The following is a 23,294-nucleotide window of genomic DNA, read 5'->3' on the forward strand; positions in this document are numbered from 1 at the left end:
GATATAAATATGTTTGCTTTCTGCTCTCTCCTTGCCAGGAGATTAATTCTGTTTAAATGGAAAGACGCTAACCCTCCAACTTACAATCACTGGGTCAGAGAGGTCTTGTACCATCTTAAATTGGAAAAGATTAGATATACTTTGAGAGGATCCACTGGGAAGTTTTTTGATATTTGGCAACCTTTTTTATCTTTTGTTGAAGATTTCGAAGCAGATAGTGTGTTAACGTAACTTTTTGAATGATTATTTCATTAATGTACTAATTTATTTATCTATTGCATTTATTCATTTATTCTATTTAATCTACCCTCTGTAATTACTATTATTATTTTTTAATTTCATTTATTTATTTACTTTCCCTTTTCTACAATTTTTTTATTTTTATTTTATTTAGTTATTTATTTATCTGATTAATTAATTCATTTTATTTATTTATTTATTTATTTTTCTCCCTTCTATGTATACGTGTTCTTTTGAGTATGTAAGTATTATGTTAGTATGTCTGGTATTGTGAGGGTTGGGGGGTGGGGAATACAGTGTGTTTTTCTTTTTTCTGTGATATAATATGAAAACAAAATAAATAAACCCTGATCAAAAAAAAAAAACTACCCTGAGGTCAAAACCTTGCAAACAACATCTAGCAAGGCAGTCATTGCATTCCTGAAGACTGTATTTGCAAGACATGGAGTCCCATGTGAACTGATATCGGATGTGGTCCACAATTCCCAAGCAGTGAATTTGCTGACTTCGCAAAAGAATGGGGTTTTCAGCACATAACCTCTAGCCCACATTATCCTAGGTCCAATGGCCTTGCAGAGAGCTCAGTCAAAGTTGTCAAAGGTCTCATGAAGAAAGCGCACGATGGAAAAGAAGACTTTCATCACAGCCCGATGATCTACAGAAGTGCGCCACTGCAGAACAGCCTGTCACCAGCCCAAATACTAATGGGACGACGCTTGAGAACCAATCTGCCAATGCATGAGAATCTCTTGACACCCAAAGGAGCACACAAGATCAAAATTGACAAAGAAAAAGACAAAGAGAAACAAAAAACTGCAACACGACAAAAGAGCAAGGAAACTGCACGTATTAAGGCCTGGAGAACAAGTCAGGATCAGAGATCATGTGACAGGCATCTGGAATCTGCAGGGTTCAGTGCAAAAAGAGGTGGCACCACGCTCTTATGAAGTTCAGACGGAGCATGGAGGGTCTCTGAGAAGAAACCGTGTCGGTCTCAAGCCACAAATGTCAAAACAGACAGGGGTGGAACAGCCTGACACAATGTCGCAAGCCGGAGACAACACCCTGAAGCATACCGTGGAACCGGAAGTGCCAGCAACTGTCCATAGCTCTCCTGCCAAGACACCGTGCAGGCCAAAGCGCACGGTTCTGCCTCCTAAGAGACTCATTGAAAGTTGCTGAACACTAGAGACTGTAAATTTGTTGTGTGTAAAGGAAAAAAAAGAAAAAAAAAAGTTCATAATGTGATGTTGTGAATGTTTAAAACAGAGCATTTCGAGTAAGTTAATGCAAGGTACATTAGGTCTTAAACATAGTCATAGTCTTAGTTGGGGTAAAGTTCATCTCATTTCTAAAGGGGGGAGGTGTGTTGTTATGCGTTGCTTAAATATACTCCATTACCCAGAAGGCAGTAAAATATCTTTATCGAATATATATATTTTAGACATATTGCACATTGAGTCTTCTTCTTTCAGCTGCTCCCTTTAGGGGTCGCCACAGCGGATCATCTGCCTCCATCTTGCCCTATCCACTGCCTCCTCTACTTTTACACCAACCATCTCCATGTCCACCTTCACTACATCCATAAACCTTCTCTGAGGTCTACCTCTTCTCCTTCTACCCGCAGCTCCATCTCCAACATTCTTTGACCAATATATCCACTATTCCTAAAATGACACGTACACTGAACCGTTTCTTATTGGTTGTAGTTGCAGCTATCGCCAGAAAAGTTATGCAATATGTGTTTATCTTGATTTTGAAATAAGATATCAATTTAATCTTTTAGTAGTCCCTCAACGAGGAAATTTTCAGGACAATCAATGAATAGGAAAAAGCTTTAAAATCGAACTTTATTTACCAGCTAAGCTTATGGATATGATGAATTTGGTTACAGGAGCTCACAGTGCAGAGTAAATGACAAACACATTACAGCAGTGAAAAAAATAAGAATAAAAACAAACAAACAAAAAACTAAGAACAAAATGTGCATCCTACCACAAACTCAGACAAACACACACAAAGTCACAGTTTTAAACCTTGCAGTGTGCCTATATACCTGTGATATATTCCATGAGCTTTCGTGAGCATATAACTTGCATGTGTGTGTATGGAATGAACAAATAATTTAAATTAAGGCACATTGGGCTGAATTTGGACATTAATGTTAAAAGTGTAATGTTTGGGATTTTTTAAATGAAACTTTTTCCAAAAGTGTTTTAGAATGTTATTGGTTCATTGCTTGTGTTGTTAATTGTATGATCTGGAAGACGCGCTGTAAAATGGTTATAGATCAGTGTGAAATACCTGCAAAAATTGTTTATAAACAAATGCTGTGTGAGACCAAAAGACTGAACAACAGACACTCGATGGAAGAGAAAGTTCCCCTGGACTCTGTTGGAGCTTTAATCAGCGCTGCATCATTCTGAATGTAAATAACTCAACTGTGTAATATTGTAGAAATGTTGATAAATGTGGATTTTGTACTTTTGTAACCTGTATCTGAAAATGTGCTTGTATTGAAATAATATTCCTCATTAAATGTTGTTATAAAAAGCGAAAGATCAAATAACTTAAACTTAATAAACCTGATAGGGACGTATGTAAGAATAACAGATAACTAAATAAGAAATAAGAATGCGCGGGAATGTGAACAAAGGAAAAGTCTTTAGCTGGGAGGAGGTGTTCGCCCAAGCCGTGACCAAGACGGCCGGCAAGGGAGGAAAGAAGCGCAGAAAGTCCAGGAAGGAGAGTTATGCCATCTACGTGTACAAGGTGCTGAAGCAGGTCCACCCCGACACCGGCATTTCGTCCAAGGCGATGGGCATCATGAACTCGTTCGTCAACGACATCTTCGAGCGCATCGCCGGTGAGTCGTCCCGTCTGGCTCATTATAACAAACGCTCCACCATTACGTCCAGGGAGATCCAGACCGCCGTGCGCCTGCTTCTTCCCGGCGAGCTGGCCAAGCACGCCGTGTCCGAGGGCACCAAGGCCGTCACCAAGTACACCAGCTCCAAGTAAAAAGTGATGAAGACTTCATTGAACACAACGGCTCTTTTAAGAGCCACCCACGTTTTTGCCCAAAGAGCGTGTTTTTCCGTTTTGTTTGTGAACGTAAGCGAGGTACTTCATTTTAGAGAGGGCCTCGCCGTTAGTCTATTGTGTAGAAATTGTCTATACTAAAATTGGTTACATAAATCTGATTTTTACGGATGACCAAGACATTGTGCTGTAAGCGGCTGCTACGTCCAAGAGCCGTATTCTTTGGTAATCGTAGGGCTTGGTAAATACTGAGCAGAAAACTGTCACATGGCCGTACAATCATGGTCGAGCTATACATGAATTAATAAAATTCAGCCTTACTCGGCTCGAAACGACTTCATTACATGGGCACCGCTCAACAACAGAACGAATACCTGGTATGGATGTCTGTCAAGCTAGGTTATATACACATATAGCTCAATGACGGAATGAAAATCAGTTTTTCCACTTTACTATAACGGACTACACGGGTACCGCTCCACAACAGAACGAATACCTCCTCACAAAAATAAAGCCAGAACACTAAAGAACGCTAAAGTTACTATTAAATGCTCTTTTGCGTTGAAATACTTAGGCGGCTCTTAAAAGAGCCTTTAGGGTGTTTTGGGGGAAATCAAAGAGCGCTCCCGTAAATTTAAGCGCGCTCTCCGCGGATACGGCGGGCCAGCTGGATGTCCTTAGGCATGATAGTGACTCTCTTAGCGTGGATGGCGCACAGATTAGTGTCCTCGAACAGACCCACCAAGTAAGCTTCACTAGCCTCCTGTAGGGCCATGACGGCAGAGCTCTGGAAACGAAGATCGGTCTTGAAATCCTGAGCAATCTCACGAACCAGGCGCTGGAAGGGAAGCTTACGGATCAGCAGTTCTGTGGATTTCTGATAACGGCGGATCTCCCTCAGCGCCACGGTGCCAGGCCTGTAACGGTGAGGTTTCTTGACACCGCCGGTAGCCGGGGCACTCTTACGAGCAGCTTTGGTAGCCAATTGTTTTCTCGGGGCTTTGCCACCGGTGGACTTACGCGCTGTCTGCTTGGTTCTTGCCATGGTACCAAACTCTACTCTTTAGCGAAGAAGAAGAATGAGGCTGCATACGTGCCACGGCCCTTTTAAGCGTTCGAGCTGCTCGCCGCTCATTGGGCGTCTTGAATGTGTCCGCCTCCCATTGGCTAAACGATATTGGGCGTCTCGAGTATGCCCGCCTCCCCACGCGTTGGCTAAACCTTATTGGGCGTCTTAAGCCGCGCCAATATTGTCAAATCACAAGACGCTACCTCAACGATTTGACGGGCGCCTGTACTGATTTTTCTTTGTTTCACGTCCTGTGTGACTTTACTCAGATTTTGAGTTCATTCATTATTACACGTCTGCGGTTTCACCTCCACTCGGAGTTATAACAGATGCCCATGTACGTTTATTCATCGTGCTCGATTAGCTTCTAAATTTCATTCAGTATGCAATCCTGGGACGTGTCGATGCCATGATCCTTTTCATTCTAACATACACACAACCGATCGAAAGCCCTTTCTTGTATGGGAGAAAGAATGTAGATAAATTGCACTTTTGTCGCTAAAGTGGGTGGCTCTTAAAAGAGCCTTTGATAATTACGATTTAGAAAAAATGCCCATTTACTTGGTCTTGGCCGCCTTCTCAGTCTTCTTGGGCAACAGCACAGCCTGGATGTTTGGCAGTACGCCACCTTGAGCAATGGTCACTCCTCCGAGCAGTTTGTTGAGCTCCTCATCGTTACGAACAGCCAGTTGCAAATGGCGAGGAATGATACGGGTCTTTTTGTTGTCACGAGCAGCGTTGCCGGCCAACTCAAGGATCTCAGCGGTCAGATACTCCAACACCGCTGCCAAGTAGACCGGTGCACCAGCGCCGACGCGCTCGGCATAGTTGCCTTTACGCAGGAGCCTATGCACACGGCCCACAGGGAACTGCAGCCCGGCGCGGGATGAGCGAGTCTTGGCCTTAGCCCTTGCTTTACCTCCAGTCTTTCTTTTTTTTTTTTTTTTTTTAAAGAAACTTTATTTTAACAAAAATATAACAGTTTACAATTAACAAACAAACATCATCATTAAATACAAAACATCAAACAGTTACAGACTTTATATTTTAAAAAGTCAGAAAGTCCCATTTCTTACCTTCTTGTTTTTTTGTATCAATAGTCCTTCTTCTTTTCAGTTCCCGTATAATGTGACTAAAAACAACATCACTGGACACAAAAGCTTGATCAATCGTCATTCTCGTTCTTGTTTTCCACAATTGACTTTTTACAATGCAAATGATGAGCCATAATAATTCCTTTTGTTGTTTTGGGAGAGAGTTTCCAAATAATCCATATGCTATTGTCTTCATATTCATTTGTATATTTATATTTAAGCTTTGTAATTTATTCCATGTTTCTTTAGATCTATAACAATCAAATAAAAAGTGTTCTAAAGTTTCTTCAGCGTCGCAGTTTGGCATGGGGCATTTTATAGTCTTTACATAGCAGCTCCACCTGACCACAGTTCTCACGGGTAGTCTCCTAACAGAGATTAGCCACGATACATCTCTCAGATTCCCTGATAGAAGTTTATTATTAATGTTATCGCATGCATCTTTATATTCATTTGGTTGTAAATCTTTGTAAATAATCATATTACCATAAATAGAGTTACATATTAGTTTATATATTTCTTTACTATGATCATTTATCCAGTTTATATTGAGATGTTTATGTTTTGCAATAAAATCTGAATACAGTAATTTGAAATATGGGAAATTGGATCTGTGGCATCCTCTTTTTTCTTTCCAGTTTGTTAATTTTCCTACCCAGGCTGCTTGTCTGTGAATGCCCCCTGCAATAATTTTGCAGGCTGCAATTTTAGTTTTGATTGCTAGGTCTATTGCTCCTAAACCTCCGAGCTCAGTGCTTTTAAACAAAATATTTCTTTTGGTCACTTCTCTTGTGGTGTTCCATATAAAATTACAACAAATTTTATTTAGTTTTTTCGTCCATTTATCTGTAGGAGGAATTATAGAAGCTAAAAACATTATTTTAGATATTATATACGTTTTAGTGACATTTATTCGGGTTTGGTAGCTAAAATTATGATTTTTAAACTTACCTATTTCATCTTTTATTTCTTTTTCCTTTTGTTCCCAGTTAAAATCGACACATCCTTTATTATTCAAAAATATTCCTAAGACTTTCATATTTTCTTTTTCTAAAACATTAACTGGGAATTTTTTACTTTCATCTCCAATCCAGACACACTCTGATTTCTCTAGATTTAATTGTGCTCCAGACACTTGTTCATATTCTTTAAAATGATTTCTTATTATGTCAAGTTCGATTTGTGATTTAATAAATACAGTAACATCATCTGCGTACGCTATTATAATTATGTTTTTATCTCCAATATTAACTCCTTTTAATCTCGAGTCTTGTTTTATTTTTAGAATCAAAGGGTTAATAGCTAAGATGTAAAGAGCTGCACTAAGAGGACATCCCTGTTTCACTCCTCTACAGATTTTAAACTCGTCTGTCAAACTCCCATTGACATTAACTTGCACCTTGGAGTCGGAGTATAAACATTTGATCATATTAATAAAATTTAAAGGGAAACCATACATTTCCAGAACTGCCCATAAATATTCTCTCGACACATAATCAAAAGCTTTTCTTTGATCCAGGGCTACAACATAAAAGGACTGTTTGTTTTTATCACACACAAGTTCTCTTAAAGTGCTCAAATTGTCCCACATCCGTCTTCCTTTAACGGAGCACGTCTGTTCTTCTGTGATGACGTCATCCAGAACCTCATGTAGTCTGTTCATAATGATTTTAGCAAAGATTTTATAGTCCAAGTTCATCAAAGTCAGATGCCTCCAGTTATTAATGTCCCTTTTATCCCCTTTTTTATACAGCAGTGAGAGCACACCTTCATAAAAACTGTTGTACATAAAACCCTGTTCAACTCCCTCATTATACACCCGTGTTAATAAATTGCTCAAATCACACATATTTTTACTATAAAATTCTGCTGGAAGGCCGTCTTTACCTGGACATTTCTTAAGATTTAATTGTTTTATTGCTTCAGTGACTTCTTTTTCTAAAATTTTATCACCTAAGTATTCCAAATTATTATTATTAAATTGAAAGTTTAAGAATTTGTTCATCGTATTTTTATCTATTTTAATTTCTTTATACATTCCTTCACACAAGGTTCTGATCACATTTCTCATCTCTTTTGGATCAGCTATAACGTCACCATTAGTATTAAATATTTCCTGGATGTAAGAATTTTCTTTTCTTGATTTGTACAAAGACATAATTTTTTCATTGTTCTGGATTTCTTCAGAATTAGCTCCAGCTAAAACCTGAATATTATTATATATATTTTTATTCATTAAATCAATATTTTCTTTAAAATGTGCCAATTCGTTATTTTCAGATTCAGTTCTTATCTTTTTGCATTTTAAATCAATATATTGTCTTATCATAGAATCATATCTTTTATTATTGTCTGAATTAATCTTCCGAGATTTTACTTTTAAGAATTCTTTAATTTGTATTTTAAAGATTTCCCATAATTCTCTATTATTTCGGGCGAAAATTCCAAGAGATTTTATTCTATTAATTTCAGATTTTAACTCTAATAATACATAGTTATAATTTAATATATTTATATTTAATTTCCAATAATTATTTTTAATTTCACCCTTCAGATTAAGTTTACATATTACAGTCAAATGATCAGAATTTAGTAGCATTTTAGTTTCATATGAGCACACTTCAATTTCAGTGTTTATGTAAATTCTGTCGATACGACTGTTACATGTAGAACTAAACCTTGTAAAATCTATTTTATTAGGGTAAAGAATTCGAAAAGTATCATTAAAATTTTGTTCGTGCATCATGGATTTTAGAAAGACGCCTTCCCGGCGTATTTCACACGGTTTATTAGTAAGTCTATCGTTCTGGTCTGTAACTGTATTAAAATCTCCACATACAATAACACAAAAACCTACACATAACAGCACTTTAAGTTCTTTAAAAAGCTGCATTTTCCTCACTCTATCTTGAGCTGTATATATATTAATAATTCTAATTTTTTTATTTTTATAAAAACAGTCCACATAAATCAATCTTCCTGGGATTAATTCCCTATAATTTGTAACTTTAAACAGTTTGTTATAAAATAAAACACCTAAACCATCAGCCTTACAGTCTCCAATAGAGAAAAAAGAGTCCCCTCTATTCCATCTATTCTTAACATCCTCTATGTCTCTGTGTGTTGATAACCTTGTTTCTTGTATACACAACACCTCTAATTTTTCATGACTTAATATATTCAATTTACTTTCTCTATTAATCTTCGATTGTATTCCTCTGACATTACAGGTAGCGATGTTAAGGAGGACAGAGGTCATACAGATTTAAAGTCATCTCTCTCTTTTTCCATTTCTGTCATTTTCATATCTGTGCTCATTCTCTCATCTTTTTTATCGCGCTTGTTCCCGAGGACAAGGCCTTTTTCTTCCTTTTCATTTTAGCAGGCTGTTGTATTGGGGGATTGTCTACTGGATCAATGTTATTGTGGGTAGTTTGAATACCTTCACCTGCAACCGTCCGCGGTGGAGTGGAGGTGACCTGGGTCACTGCAGATGCCGGTTGTATTGCCGTAGCTGCTTCCGTTCCACCTGTTCTCTCAGACCGAGGATCAGGCAGGGCTAAGAAATCTTCTTCCGTGATATCAGACTCTGGGCTGGAGCCAGTGCTGCTGCTGCTGCTGCTGCTGGCGGTGGTATCACTGCTAGATGTGGAAGTGGTCTCCTCCTCCTCCTGCTCATTGTTCAGGTGGGCTTGATCCTCAGCATATCTAATGATCATACTTTGCTGTTTTCCAAGGTTTTGTGCTGAGACGACTTCTGCTGCACCGCTCTCGGTTTGGATGTCAGTGGGCTCTACGTTGGGCTGCTGTACGCTGTTTGGGTACTTCACATTTCGTGCTTTATTGCTGTAGGACTCCGGGCACTTGAAGTAGGAGTGGCCTTTCTGGTTGCACAAGCTGCACAATTCTGTATTCATGCACTCCTTTCCTTTGTGTCCCAACTCCCCGCACTTCCAGCACTTGACAGCTTGACATTCCTTCACCTGATGTTCCAAAGAGCCACACACATAGCAGCGCTGTACTTGTCCCTGGTAGGTAATCCTGCCGTTATAAGGACCCATACTGATAGAGTTTGGAATCTGCATCAGGTTCCCATCAGTGGCTTTCCTGAGCTTAACCTTATAACGGCGAACCCCATACCAGATGCCGAATTGATCTACTGGTTTATGTACTGGCTGCAAAATCTCACAAAAGCGGAGCAGATATTGTTCTATATCTGCATCTGCAACGCGCCCAGTCCAGAACTTTACAAACACAAAGCGCACATCTTGTGGAGCGGAGGAGTCTATCTCCCAACCTTTCCAGAAGCCATTTTCAGCTGAAGCACTGAAGATTTGACAAAATCGCTGAAGACCACGTTCCTGAAGAAAAATCAGTTCAAAATCTTTCTGACTGGGTAAGGCAATAAAAGAATAAATGTCAGCAGCAGTTATCCATTGGCTTTGTAGTAGCTGAGCTCCAACTTCAGACCGATTTGGAGCTTCACCTTCGCCCACAAACCTTAGCTTGACCCAGTGCCTCCCCACCAAAGGTGGAGAGGCGCCTTGGGGGCACATGCGTAATTTCTTTTTTAAGTTGTTAAATTACTCGAGATACTTCAAATTGAGCAAGAGGACAAACGAAAACAAACTTCCGGGCCACAAAATACTGGACTGAGTAATTGGTGTTTCAACTGTTCAACAAAGGAGACCTTTACCGCCCTTTCCTCGTCCAGTCATTTCGTATCTCCACTCAACTTGCGAAACTAAGCTGAAATAAAGGTCTATGGTCTTCTATCACCCTTCATATAGGCAAAGCTGCCATGTTTCTATTGGCTAAAACGCGATGACATTCAACAACCAATCATATTAGCGTCGCCAAGGTTTAGGGTCCGCCCACATTTCCTCTCCTAGCCCTCTGCTCCTCCCCCACCTCTTCGCGCACGCACGTCTGAGTGAGAGAGATAAAAGATACATAAAATGTATTAAATATTAATCACTGATTATATTTGGGGGTCCATCAGTGCCAAACATGCAGGACAGTGAGTGACCACCAAACCACAACCTTTCCTTTTACTGTTATATATACATACATGTCATATAGATGTGTTTCTTGCTTTAATCTTCATACATGTAATATTTTTGTCTGGTTAATTGCTTCAGACGCGTATTACATAGGCTTTGTTTTATTATTGTATACATTTTGATATTGATTACACTTTCTAATTTTATGGTGATCAGTCTTGGTTTTGTAATTATTTATAAATTTCGATGTATAATTTTTGCAGTGCTTTGACAATACAAATGTAAATTTGTCATGTCAGTAAAGGAAACCTGAACTGAAGTAATAGAGAAAGAGATGGGGACAAAGAAAGTCCGTTTCCTCGCCTTCCAGTATTATCACTACTGACTAGTAATGACTACTTTTTAAGTGCAGGACGAAAGAAAATCTAACTCTTCGAGAGGAAAACGTGGGTGGCTCTTAAAAGAGCCGTTGTGTTTTTTTTTGTTTTATTAACAGAAGAAAAACAAGCCGTAAATGTGAACGGCACATTTACTTCTTCTTGGGGGCGGCCTTTTTCGCAGCCTTCGGCTTGGCTGCTTTGGGCCTGACGGCTTTTGTTTTCTTCGGGCTCTTGGCCGCCTTCTTGGCTTTCTTGGGAGACTTGGCGACTTTCTTGGCGGCCGCAGGCTTCTTCGCCGCTACCTTCTTGGCTTTCTTCGGCGACTTTTTGGCGGCCGCGGGCTTCTTCGCCGCTACCTTCTTGGGCTTCTTCGCCGCGGCGGGCTTCTTGGCGGCCGCCTTCTTGGGCTTGGTCGCTGCTTTCTTAGCCGGCTTCTTCTTCGGCTCGGCTTGCTTCTTATTAAGCTTGAAGGAGCCTGATGCGCCGGTGCCTTTGGTCTGCAATAGAGTGCCCTTCGTCACGAGACTTTTAACGGCGAGCTTGACACGGGAGTTGTTCTTGTCCACGTCGTAGCCGCCGGCAACCAGGGCTTTCTTAAGGGCGGCAAGAGACACGCCGCTCCTCTCCTTGGACTGTGAAACAGCCTTGACGATGAGCTCACCGACGCTGGGGCCGGCTTTCTTGGGCCGTGCGGCGCTTTTCTTCTTGGGAGCTTTGGCCGGTGCGGCGGCTGGAGCTGGAGCGGCTTCTGCCATCGTTCTGTTTTTGCTGCGATCGGAGCGAGAATGAGCACGAACTGCACCATTCAGAGGAACCTCCCTCTCACGCGGGGAGTCGGCCCCCTTAAAAGACACATGAGGACGGAGAAGACTCAATCTGACGGGCGCTTTGCAGCAGTGTCAGTGACGTGCTCAGATTTGTGTTTTCTCGTGGTATTTATTGGGCGAATTACGAGCGAAAGCGCCGCTTGGCAAGCGTCCAACGGCTCATTCCTCTAGAAGAGGTCCTGTCGTGTGTCCCCAGTCCAGGAATGGGCGCGCAGTGATGCCTCGTTTTACAGGGAGCCTTTAAAAGGGCACCGGACGGTCGCCGCTCCGAACGAGACACGGTGTGTTTGCCGCGATAATCTGTGGAAAACTGGCGCAAACGGCGACGTGAAGCTCCGGAGAGCTCAACGGCGCCTTTCGGGAGAGCCTCGGCGAGGGCGCGGGGGAACTTGAAGTGACCGAGCGCCTCGCTCACTTTGGATAAAACGGGCTCTCTTGGAGCGGGTAAAACACAGGCGTGAGGCCGCTGGCTGGCGGGGCCAGAGCCTGCTGTCTGCTAACGTGCCATGTAAATGACCTTTGGCCTGACTAGTGGGAAATAACCCGAAGATCAGTGGAAAACATTGAGATATGAAAGGTTCTTTAGGCTAATTAAAACTACTCCTGTCATATTTTGCTGTATGGTTCTCTCTGTCATGTGCAGCTCTTTCCCTCTGGGAGTGGGTGGCTGTGTGTGCGGATGGGTGACCCTGGGTATGAACACGAAGTGCAGTGTTGTGCGCGGAGTAGCCCTCATCTAGAAGATGCATATGCACAGATAGGAATCTGTTTGTTCCGTCTAAGAACTAAAATGTCTTTGAAGGAGAAAAGCACACACATACAGAGACTTAGTTGTAGCTATTTTGGATTGTAGTAATACAAAAAGTGAATAATGTTTAAAGGCATAGGCCTGATTGTGGCCGTGGCCTATGATTATTTTACTTCTTTATTTGGAAATAATGGAATCATTTTTGATATGAAAAAATAATGACATTAATAATGACATGAAAGATAATCAAAGAAAGTATGTAAAGGTAGGAAATAATGGTGCTCAAGGTAGTCATGAAAGCTGAAGAAAATGGTTTGTAAATCAAAAGGTTTGATATACACTATATTGCCAAAAGTATTCACTCATCTGCTTTCACACGCATATGAACTTGAGTGACCTTCCATTCTTAATCCATAGGGTTTAATATGATGTTGGTCCACCCTTTGCAGCTATAACAGTTTCAACTCTTCTGGGAAGGCTTTGCACAAGGTTTAGGAGTGAGTTTATGGGAATTTCTCACCGTTCTTCCAGAAGCGCCTTTATTAGGTCAGAAACTGATGTTGGACGAGAACACCTGGCTCACAGTCTCCACTCTAATTCATCCTAAAGGTGTTCTATCGCGTTGAGGTCAGGATTCTGAGCAGGCCAGTCAAGTTCTTCCACACCAAACTTGCTCATCCATGTCTTTATGGACCTTGCTTTGTGCACTGGTGTGCAATCATGTTGGAACAGGAAGGGGCCATCCCAAAACTTTTTTCACAAAGTTGCAAGCATGAAGTTGTCCAAAATCTCTTGGTCTGCTGAAGCATTACAAATTACTTTCACTGGAACTAAGCATTTTTTTTCCTTTTATTATAATTATTGTTATTATTAGTTTTATTGTTGTTGTAACCAAGATGTATAGTGAGCTGTTAGAATGAAGTTGGAGAAATGACAGCAGGTACAGAGCTAGGCTTTTTGTTGACAATGTATTTTGAGTAATTACTTTGGCTCAGAATGTAGTTACTGTGGGAACAAGACGTTAAAGAACATCAACGTTAGCTGAGAATCAGAATCAAGCTTTATTGGCCAGGTATGCTACACATAGATTCTTACGAAATCCAGTTTAGTGGTAATATGTGTTCATCCCCATGTTATCGTGTCAAGCAGACTACAACTTCCTCCCAGCTGGTAGCTTTATCAGAAACCTTCCTCAGTTATCAGCCTCTGTCAGATGTCCATCTAATCCTACAGAGGATTAGAGTTAAATATTATGAACAAGTTCTTAGAGGATACTTTTCGATCTACTTTAGATAGTGTAGCTCCATTAAAAAGTAAAATAGTACGGCAGAAAAAAACATGCCCCTTGGTATAATGATCATACTCAAGCTTTGAAACAGACTGCCAGACAACTAAAGCGAAATTGGCCTCTGACTAAATTAGAACTGTTCCAGTCCGCCTGGAAGGAGAGCCTTATAGACTATAGAAGAGCTCTTACTGCAGCACGCTCAGCCTATCTCTTGTCTCTCATAGAAAACAATAAGAACAATCCTAGATTACTATTTAGCACAATTTGTAAAATAAAAGAGAACAAAATGTTACTGAACCCCAGATGCCATTAGCCTATAGCTGCAATGATTTTATGAATTTCTTTAGTGATAAAATCGAAAACAAAAAAAAAAAGGCAGAAAATTCTGAACACACAGTTAAACTATACAAATATACAAAACTATACAAATCTGCTGGCTTATAGTGCCAGTGTAGATCCTAAGAATATTACAGTCTCTGCAGATAGGCTGGAATCATTTACCTTACTTCAAGAAAATGAACTAGTTAAAATAGTTTCTTCTGCAAAATCATCCACCTGTATTTTGGACCCAATCCTTACAGGTTTACTCAAGGAAATCTTACCAGAAATAACCAAGCCTATTCTGTCAATAGTAAACTCCTCTCTTAGCCTTGGACACATCCCAAAAACTTTTGACCTTGCAGTATTAAGACCGCTGATTAAGAAAGCTAATCTCGGTCCCTATGAACTTTCAAATTACAGACCTCTCTCGAATCTCCCCTTTATATTTAACATCCTTGAAAAAGTGGTAGCAAAACAAGTAAGCTCCTATTAGTATAGGAATCATCTACATGAAAAATTTCAGTCTGGTTTTAGGCCACATTATAGTACAGAAACACGAACCTGTGCGCCATCCACGCCAAGAGAGTCACCATCATACCTAAAGACATCCAGCTGGCCTGCCGTATCCGCGGAGAGCGCGCTTAGATTCAGCGGAGCGACCACAACTTCCTCAAACACCCAAAAGGCTCTTTTAAGAGCCACCAAACTGTTTCAGTCCTAAAGAGCGACTTTTCTAGGAAACTCCGAGCTCTTAAGCGCTGTGATGTAATTTATTTATCATTTCCTCAGCAGTTTATTAATCTGCCTGTAGTTACTGTGTTGTGCGGATCATGGGACTCGGTATTTAAAAATGAGTCAGTCATTTTTTTTCTCGTTTTTTTCCTTTTGTGTTGTGATGAAAACTCAGCTTAAAAAATGGTGAAACTTCACATTCCTGTTTATGCATATTTCATTTAGTGGCAGTTTAAGCAAATACGGTGTAATTAAATGCAGTGATGAGGCATGAGGATGTGATGTGGGAGCGAATTTTTTTTTTTTTTTTACTTTGAGAATGTTGGTGTCCATTTTTGGCTTTTCTTCCTTTATGTTCACATGTGAATTCATGAATACAAGACATTGTGTTTACATATTGCTGCTGTCAGAACAAAACCTTGTATCTCCAAAATGGTAACTTTACAGGAGAAGGAAAAACCTACTCTACCGTCAATGTGAGTCGATGGAGCCAGACTTTTTTCCAACTCACTTTGGCCCGTTTGTTTTGATCCATTCATCATGAAATTTACACTGGATTTAAAGCGCAACAGGCATTTTCACATTATGACAAAAACTGACAAACAGCAAAATCAGAGTTCTGAATCAGAAATAACTATTCACACTTCGGCCTGCCTTTTTCACTGACCCGTTTGACACTTTGTTTATCATTCATCAGCTCCTGCCCACACTGGCCCCGACGCTGGGACATCAGCAGGATCAGGTTTATTGATGTTATTTGCATTTTTCCAGCTCATTCAACAAGAAGCGCTTCACCAGGTAAGACCGCAGGTGTGAAGCTCCATCTTTCTGTACGTATCTGTTCAGCTGATCCTTCATATTTTCATCCTACATCTAAGATCAGATGCAGCTGTTTACTGAGAAGATTTTTATCAAGTCGTGTATTTTTTGTCCATAATAACTGAACAAAACGTATTTAGTGTCTCTTTACAGTGGAGAAAAGTTTAGTTCCTCTTATTTCTTGTATTGCTCCTCTGTATTTTAACCCCACAGAGCTGGGAGTGTTTGGTGTTACCATGGCAACTGCCCTTGTCTTCCTCCTCCTCTACTTCCTCTTCCTCTCAGGTAAGAATTGACTCATAAGCTTTTAAAGCTTACTGGCTGTGAATGTCATAAATGTGTGTTCAGGGTCTTTATGTGTCGCTAGTCTGAAGAAACAGGAGAAACTTCTTCACTGCTGGAAAGTTTGCTGACGAGATTCTGAGCCGTTGTCAACTTTTACACACGGCTGGGGAAGTGACTCCTCCTGTAATGTGAGCCTTATGGCCCCTAACATGACTTGTGGATGGACATTATGAATCATAGTGGCTGGTTATTGTTCCACCCTTATCCAGGTGTGTGAGTTTATTAGTTATGGGTTTAAGAGTTTATACAGTAATTATAGTGCGTCAGTGGTGAAGAGGTGTGGTCAGGAATCAGTGGCGCTGCGGCTCAGTTAGTCTTTACTGCCAAAAACAAAGTAAATGCTTGGTGGTCAGTACAGAACTGATGAAGCTAGAGGAAGCTCGTGGGGGTCTCAAAGCCCACCAGACTGCTGTTGATGGTAAACGTTAAACAAATCAGTCTAATGCGGCACTATGACACATATGAGAACTAACATGTATGCAAATGAGTTGCGCGCACACACACACACACACACACACACACACACACACACGGGACCATTAACACCACATTACAATGATCCTTCATATTGACGGCAAGTCTAGGATCTAAAAGTCAAGGTGAACCTAAAATCTGGACATTCTGGTGCCTAAAAGGAGAACTTCACTTTTATCTGTATTGAATTGAAGAAAGTTCTAGTTCAAGAGCTTAAGATCATAAATGCACGCTGTCCAAACCTGTGCTGGGGGGTTGGGGGGTGATGGATTGACGCACTGGGGGTTGGATTTACATTTATGATGGATGATGGATTTACATTTACAGCATTTAGCAGACGCTCTTATCCAGAGAGACTTACAAGAAGAGCTTTGTCTATCTAGAGAAAGTATCTTTGATAGTTAACAATAACATAGAGAAGAGACCGTCCTGAGCTCAGATACTGCGAGAAACAAAAAGGGTGAGATTGGCTCTAAGAAATCAAACAATGCCAGGAACACCAGAAGATGCAGGACGGAGAAGGAGAATGTTGTGATTTAAAGATTAACTTAGACCAACGAGGAGAAGAGATCCAGCATCTGCAGGAAACAGGAGGTCAGGAGGTCAGTTTCAGTAGAGTGATGTGTGTATAGGCCACATTAAAAAGCCTCGTGGAAATTATTTCACTGAAGAGATCTTGAGCTTCAGTCCAGCTGACAGAATGAAGATCTAGACGTGGATCGGTTCTGGGGTCTGTGGTGAAACCGACAAACTGCTGTTGGCACTAAAGACAGAAGTTGATCTCCATTCAGCTTAACTCAGTTCACATGACATGATCAGTTGATATTTTCAGTGAAAATAAACGAACATTTCAGAATAAGTGTTAAATTTGGCATTTTTAGAGAACATTTTAGATTTATTCTCTTAATAATAACTTTTTAACTTGCTGAGGAAAAAAAATAAAACAGAACAATATAGAAGGTACCAGAACCTTTGCACAGGCTACATTCTTTTCCAATTAGTCAATTTCAGTAAATAAACAGCATTTGTGCATTTAAATATTCAGAAGTGTGTCTCTGAAGTGTGGCAGCTAATTTACATTTAGATAATCAACAAAACATTGTTTGAACCAGAGCTAAGCTTTGACATATGACTGTATAAACAGCATTGGATGAAAGTCAGAGTCCAACTTTAGTTATGGATTTTTCAATGTCAGGAAAAAACAGGAGACAAACCTCGAGAAAATCTCTCCAACATGAAATGCAGCAGTATTTAATTTATCCAAAGCACTGTCACATCAACTTTTCCATCGTTCCAGTCTTAAAACCAAGCAGTTACAGCTGTGTCTCCAAATAAAAGCTTCCCAAAGCTGACATCATCAAACAGACCCTAACATTCATACCAGCAGCTTCCCAAACTCACCTCAGCTGCCGTCAGAGTTCCTCCTCATGTGTATCTAAAATGGCTAAACGAGAAACGTCGGAGTAGATCAGACATCAGATAATCTCCTAATAACAACTAATAATAGCAACAACAACGGCTCAAGACCTGGTAGCCCCCAAAACTGCCCCCATCAGACAAACAGAACTGAAAGCTTTGATCTCTGAGAGAGAGGAGAACATCAAGCTGCTTCAGGTCTGAAAACATCCACAGGTGTTTCTGTCCATCCTTCCACTGTGAGAAGACCACTCAGCGCTGTGGGTCTGAAAGGACGTGTAGCTGATCAAGAAGAACCTCACTGAGAAAAGGAGACGGACACAAAGAGAAATATGTTTGAACACTGAAGCTGTGAGATGTGGAGTGAAGTTATATGAATTGATGAGTCTAAATTTGTGATTATTATGACTTGGATTAATTAAATAAATGAAAGGGGGCTCAGACTTTTGCACAAACTATGAACACAGTAACTGCAGTAAACATGTTGTACGCACAACTAAGCTAATGAATAAACAGCTGCTACTCATAACCCTGCTCCACAAAACACTTTGCATTTATGCTTTAAGATTTTCTTGTTTATTTTATTTTTTCTTGATTTTGTTTACATTTTTTGACTTTCACTCAAGTATATTTTTGGCTCCGTTCTTCTGCTTTTAACCCAAACGTTCCCTTTACACCAGTTTCTCTGAACTTTTACACCCTGATTGTTATTAATCACACAGTTATGTGTTCACTGAGTTTCTGAGCTTTAGATCTTTCCAGCTGTTCTAAGTCAGTGCAGCCTTCAGCACAGTCTGCACACCGACCTGTAACAGCTGTTCACTCACAATAAACACACCTGAACACGCCCATCAACACTGTTCTGACCCTAAAACTGAAGAGGAAAACATCACAGTGATTTCTCTGCTCTAACAGTCCAGCATCTCACAGCTCTGGAGCTGTAAAATCTCTCACTCTGTCCAGTTAAAACATCCTGGATTACATACATTGACATCCGTTATTTCTGTTCTACAGTAACTACAGAACTTTCTACAGGTTTCTCTCCTGCAGATCAAAGTCATCTCAGAACTTTCCACGTCATTATGAAGGGCATGAATCAGTCTGAGGCTTGAGCAGCTTGTAGAGCAAACTACACTGACCTGGTCACTGTGTACAGTGATGAAGACAACACTGCACTGACTAACCTGACTAACCTGACCAGTAGCTGGATGTTCTGGATTGGTCTGAACCGCAATCAGTTCAGTGTTAAATGGTCTAATGGAGATGACGTCACATTCAATAATCTGACCGGGGTCTGTGGGTCAGGGTCCTGCTGTGCTGCTATGAAGGCTGATGGATCATGGGAAAGTCTTCAGTGCACAGAGAAAAGAAACTTCATGTGTTATAAAGGAGGTAATTACTGATTATTAACTCTATAGATTTAAACTAAGGGAAGGAAAGTCGTCAGATCAGTTAACAGTGAATTAGATGTGAAACATTAAAGGCAGTAATATAACATGTCGCATCATCATATTCAGTTGTATTATTCTCTGATTAAATTACAGTAAAAACAGAACTACATTATGTCACTTCCCATGATGCAATGCTGGCACTGTGCCCTGGTTTTCTAGCTCAATGTATTTTAATCTTCACAGTTTTAAGACTCACTAAAATGTTCTATTATAATATAGTTTTCCTATCTGCTCTGATTTCATGCTCACAAAATCACTGTTTCACAAAAGTTCCAGCTTTAAATGATTTTTCATCCGTTGTCAAAAGTTTTCCTTTGTGGTGAAATGATTGGCGGTTCAAAATGTTTTGAATGTGTCCAGCAGATGGCGCAGTTCTGTACTTCCCTCCCCAAATCAGTTCAGCATCATATATTAATATCAGCTTTAACTGCCTGGATGATCAGTAAAGGGAATCCATCTGTAGCAGAATTAATACTGACTTTTTACCAGAATGAATACCAATACATTCAGATATAATCTACACATTTACAGACTGTCAGATCCGTAATTACTGACTCTGTTGGTAAAGACGGTAAAAGATGGTCAGAAATTGTGTTTAAAGTTATTACACTAACAGGTGGATTCCTCTCATATCTTTATTAACAGGTTTTTGTGACCTGTTTTATCTATTTTCCTAAAAGACGTCAATAATTATGGAGCTGACTGGATTTGTTTGTAATGGAGGTTGTTGCTCTATTTAAATCACCAGTTCATTAAAGAGCCACGAGGGTCAGCTCTTTTGTACATTTCCCCCAAAATATCACAGGATGATCTGAAGGTCAATAAGTTCTCTTCCCTCCACAGATACTGACCTCACCCTCAATTATCATTTAGACTCTGGGAATATGAGCTGGTATGAAGCTCAAAGTTACTGCAGGAAGAGCTACACTGACCTGGTCAGCATCAGAGTCCAAAACCAGAATGAAGCAGTGAAGGTAGGAGGGCTGACCAGCAGCACGTCCTTCTGGATCGGCCTGCTGCGTGATGACTGGGAGTGGACTGATGGAGGACGCTCTGCCTACAGGAACTGGGTGACTGGTCATCCTCCATCATCATCAGACTGTGTCGTACTGAGAAGAGGGAAATGGTCTTCAGCGCTGTGCAATAATGCTCAGCCTGCTCTGTGCTCCAACAGTAAGTCATGACTTTATAAACTCTCTGATCCTCCTAGAGTTCAGGATCATCAACAGGCAGTGATGAGTCACACTGCAGTATGTGGGATGAGGAAAAGCAGCAAATGGAGAAAATCAAAACTCAAAGCTCATCCAAACCATTCCTGTCAGTTAATTTGTCACTTATACATAAATATTTAACATAATAACAAGAACAATTATTATTATTATTAATAATAATAAACCATGTATTTAATACTCACTTAAAATATACCCAAAGATGGAATAGATAATCTATGCAAGAGTGAAAAAATGTAAATTACTCATAATTAATTTTGCTGTCAATATAATACAATTGTAATGATCAGGACCCCCTGAGTTTGTTTAACCCACCAGAAGCTGAAAGAGAAAGTGTCCAGTCATAAACGTGTGAAACAGGAGTAAAAACACTAAATATTGTTTTAATAACATCAAACAAATCTTTAATTCTTATTAATATTACTGAATTCTCTGACTGTCCTGGTAGAATCAGCCTTTAATAAAGTCTCAGAGACTCTTTCTCTGACACTCCTTCATGTTTAGATGGTCAGGACGGGGTCTTAAATTGACTGCCTCCAAACGAGCCACACTGTCCTTCCTCCTCTCTTACTGTCTGAGCCTGAGTGACCTTAGACAGCCAGAAACTCAACACTGCAGTCCAGGGCGCAGGAGATGGGGTCCTGAGGGGCCTGCAGTGCCCCCTGATCTCAGGACTGTAAGTGTGTAAATGAATTCCAGTAATAAGTAATAAGCAGTTCTGAACTGTATAATAACATAATAATAAAGTTCATCAGCCGTTATTTCTCCACTCTGCGCTGCTTCCAGTGTTGAACCTCAGCTTGGTTACCGCGTCACATACCAACAGTCTGATTGGTCGCCACTCAGTAAATCTGCATGAAGTTCATCCAGAACCAGAGCAGAGTGATAATGTGCATCAGCGCATTAACGTGTCAGTTTTGTTTATATGTTGTCTCTCTTCCCTCTTATACAAACTCCCTGATTCTCCCAGCAGGAATGTGAATATGAAGCTCTTGTCTTGCTCTAAAGCTTCATTTTCCGTTTGTGTTGTGTGTTTGTCAGCACTGATCCATGTCAGTGCTGAGCAGATGGACTGGGAGAGCGCTCTGGATTACTGTCAGAGAGAGAACAGGAGGGCTATTCTGCGCATCGAATCTGATCTGGACCAGAAAGAGGTGAAGTTTGAGCTCAGGAGGAGGCGTGTCTCTGGGAATCTGTGGGTGGGGCTTGGACAGAGTCAACTCTCTGAGCTGTTGAAGTCGTCCAGTAGGCTGTCTTTGGGACCGTGGACCAAGAGAAACGAGAGACAGGCAGAGCCAGCACCCCTCAGCCGTGCTGGGACCGACACTGTGGAGACAACATTCAGGACGAAGACGGACGTTTCAGCTCTTAGAGCTGTTTGTGAGCTTAAACAACCGTAAAAGACCAATTTCTCAACCCTAGAAGAGACCAGTTCACTGTTTTCTAGCTCGGACTCTGCTCCAGTCAACATGCGCTTCACTAGTTTAATTCCGTCTATAAAGCAGATGAAATAATTAGTGATAATCAGTTACATACTTTTTAAAAGACTTTAGCTTCTCTTTGTTTATAATGTACATTGTAGTGAAATGATATTTCTACATTTTATTACTCTAATAACAGAGCTGATAACCATTTAACATTATACTTTAATGTAGCTGTTTAATTTCTGCTTAATTATTAATATTTTATTTATTCATTTTTTATTACTATTTTTATTATCATCATTATTATTCCATGTCTTGTGTGACCTGTTTAACTTCATTTCTTAGCATTTTATTTGGTAACCTGATGAATTTAAGATCAGCTTGTTTTCTATGGGAAGCAGTTTAATGACTAATATTGCTTGTAGAATTAAGGGAATGACATCATATTAATAAACTTGAGTTCATTAAAAATCCTTCCTGATGTTTTTACACTATTATGGTCGCTGATTTTTTCAGTTCCGATTTCAGTCGTGAATTTGTTTATTCTCAGAAACTGCTGGACAAACTGGGAATTTCCTGGGAGCAACCTTGTCCTTTTAGAAAATACTGGAAACAGTCCAAACGACACACAGGGATAAATACTGGATCATAATGAGATTCCGTGTCAAGAGTCTGTAGATTAGGGTTTTCCAAGGTCATTTCAAAGTTCAGAGGTCAACTGCAGCATTTAGCGTCCACTGCAGATTAATTCTCTTCTGGTGGAGGTGAACAGGACAGTGGGGTCTCAGCTGGTGGAGGTGAACAGGACAGTGGGGTCTCAGCAGGTGGAGGTGAACAGGACAGTGGAGTCTCAGCTGGTGGAGGTGAACAGGACAGAGGGGTCTAAGCTGGTGGAGGTGAACAGGACAGTTGGGGTCTCAGCTGGTGGAGGTGAACAGGACAGTGGAGTCTCAGCTGGTGGAGGTGAACAGGACAGTGGGGTCTCAGCTGGTGGAGGTGAACAGAACAGTGGGGTCTCAGCTGGTGGAGGTGAACTGGACAGCGGGGTCTCAGCGGGTTTGTTTCCTCATGCAGACCTGGATGATCTTTTCTGGATTTACTGATTATATTTAAACGTGTAATTAAACTATAAAGGTAAATCTACCCTTTGACCTCCCAGGTATGATTAGATCTGTGGTTCTAGTGACTGAACCACCTGTTTAGCTCATTGGGTCAAGGAAACGCACAAGACATCACACCACGCCAAGGTGCAGTCTCTTTGTGATGGTGAACACGAGTGTGTGTGTGTACCGTTACATATTTTGTAGGAAATAAATCTTTTATGCACGTCACTGATGAAGCTTGTGCGCCATCCTGTGGTCAAACCGTGAACTGGCCAGTACAAGAAAGACC

The 23,294-nt window shown here is 40.5% G+C and overlaps 4 protein-coding genes across 4 annotated transcripts; 2 read left to right on the top strand and 2 right to left on the bottom strand.

Moving 5' to 3' along the window:
* Nucleotides 1-2,874: 2,874 nt before the first annotated feature.
* Nucleotides 2,875-3,280, top strand: LOC108441240 (histone H2B). The gene has a single exon (XM_017720657.2). It carries the CDS (start codon nt 2,875-2,877, stop codon nt 3,259-3,261), a length of 387 nt encoding a protein of 128 aa, XP_017576146.2. The 3' UTR covers nt 3,262-3,280.
* A 506-nt stretch (nt 3,281-3,786) lies between these two features.
* LOC119261639 (histone H3) lies at nt 3,787-4,336 on the bottom strand. Its single transcript, XM_037531265.1, has one exon. The coding sequence runs from the start codon at nt 4,325-4,327 to the stop codon at nt 3,917-3,919; it is 411 nt and encodes a 136-aa protein (XP_037387162.1). The 5' UTR covers nt 4,328-4,336; the 3' UTR covers nt 3,787-3,916.
* Nucleotides 4,337-10,977: 6,641 nt separating this feature from the next.
* On the bottom strand, nt 10,978-11,634 carry LOC108441237 (histone H1-like). The gene has a single exon (XM_017720654.2). The coding sequence runs from the start codon at nt 11,581-11,583 to the stop codon at nt 10,978-10,980; it is 606 nt and encodes a 201-aa protein (XP_017576143.2). The 5' UTR covers nt 11,584-11,634.
* An 8,437-nt stretch (nt 11,635-20,071) lies between these two features.
* Nucleotides 20,072-21,943, top strand: LOC119261638 (C-type mannose receptor 2-like). Its single transcript, XM_037531261.1, has 2 exons — nt 20,072-20,422; nt 21,520-21,943. Exons 1-2 carry the CDS (start codon nt 20,134-20,136, stop codon nt 21,876-21,878), a joined length of 648 nt encoding a protein of 215 aa, XP_037387158.1. The 5' UTR covers nt 20,072-20,133; the 3' UTR covers nt 21,879-21,943.
* Nucleotides 21,944-23,294: the final 1,351 nt, after the last annotated feature.

Source organism: Pygocentrus nattereri, chromosome 19, assembly GCF_015220715.1.
Source record: "Pygocentrus nattereri isolate fPygNat1 chromosome 19, fPygNat1.pri, whole genome shotgun sequence".
NCBI lineage: Eukaryota > Metazoa > Chordata > Actinopteri > Characiformes > Serrasalmidae > Pygocentrus > Pygocentrus nattereri.

What these genes read in the sequence shown, in the direction of transcription:
- LOC108441240 (XM_017720657.2), top strand. Translation starts at nt 2,875, where the DNA reads ATGCGCGGGAATGTGAACAAAGGAAAAGTCTTTAGCTGGGAGGAGGTG.
- LOC119261639 (XM_037531265.1), bottom strand. Translation starts at nt 4,327, where the DNA reads ATGGCAAGAACCAAGCAGACAGCGCGTAAGTCCACCGGTGGCAAAGCC.
- LOC108441237 (XM_017720654.2), bottom strand. Translation starts at nt 11,583, where the DNA reads ATGGCAGAAGCCGCTCCAGCTCCAGCCGCCGCACCGGCCAAAGCTCCC.
- LOC119261638 (XM_037531261.1), top strand. Translation starts at nt 20,134, where the DNA reads ATGAGCTGGTATGAAGCTCAAAGTTACTGCAGGAAGAGCTACACTGAC. An exon ending in GCCTGCTCTGTGCTCCAACA is followed by an intron (nt 20,423 to 21,519) that starts GTAAGTCATGAC and finishes TGTGTTTGTCAG; the next exon opens with CACTGATCCATGTCAGTGCT.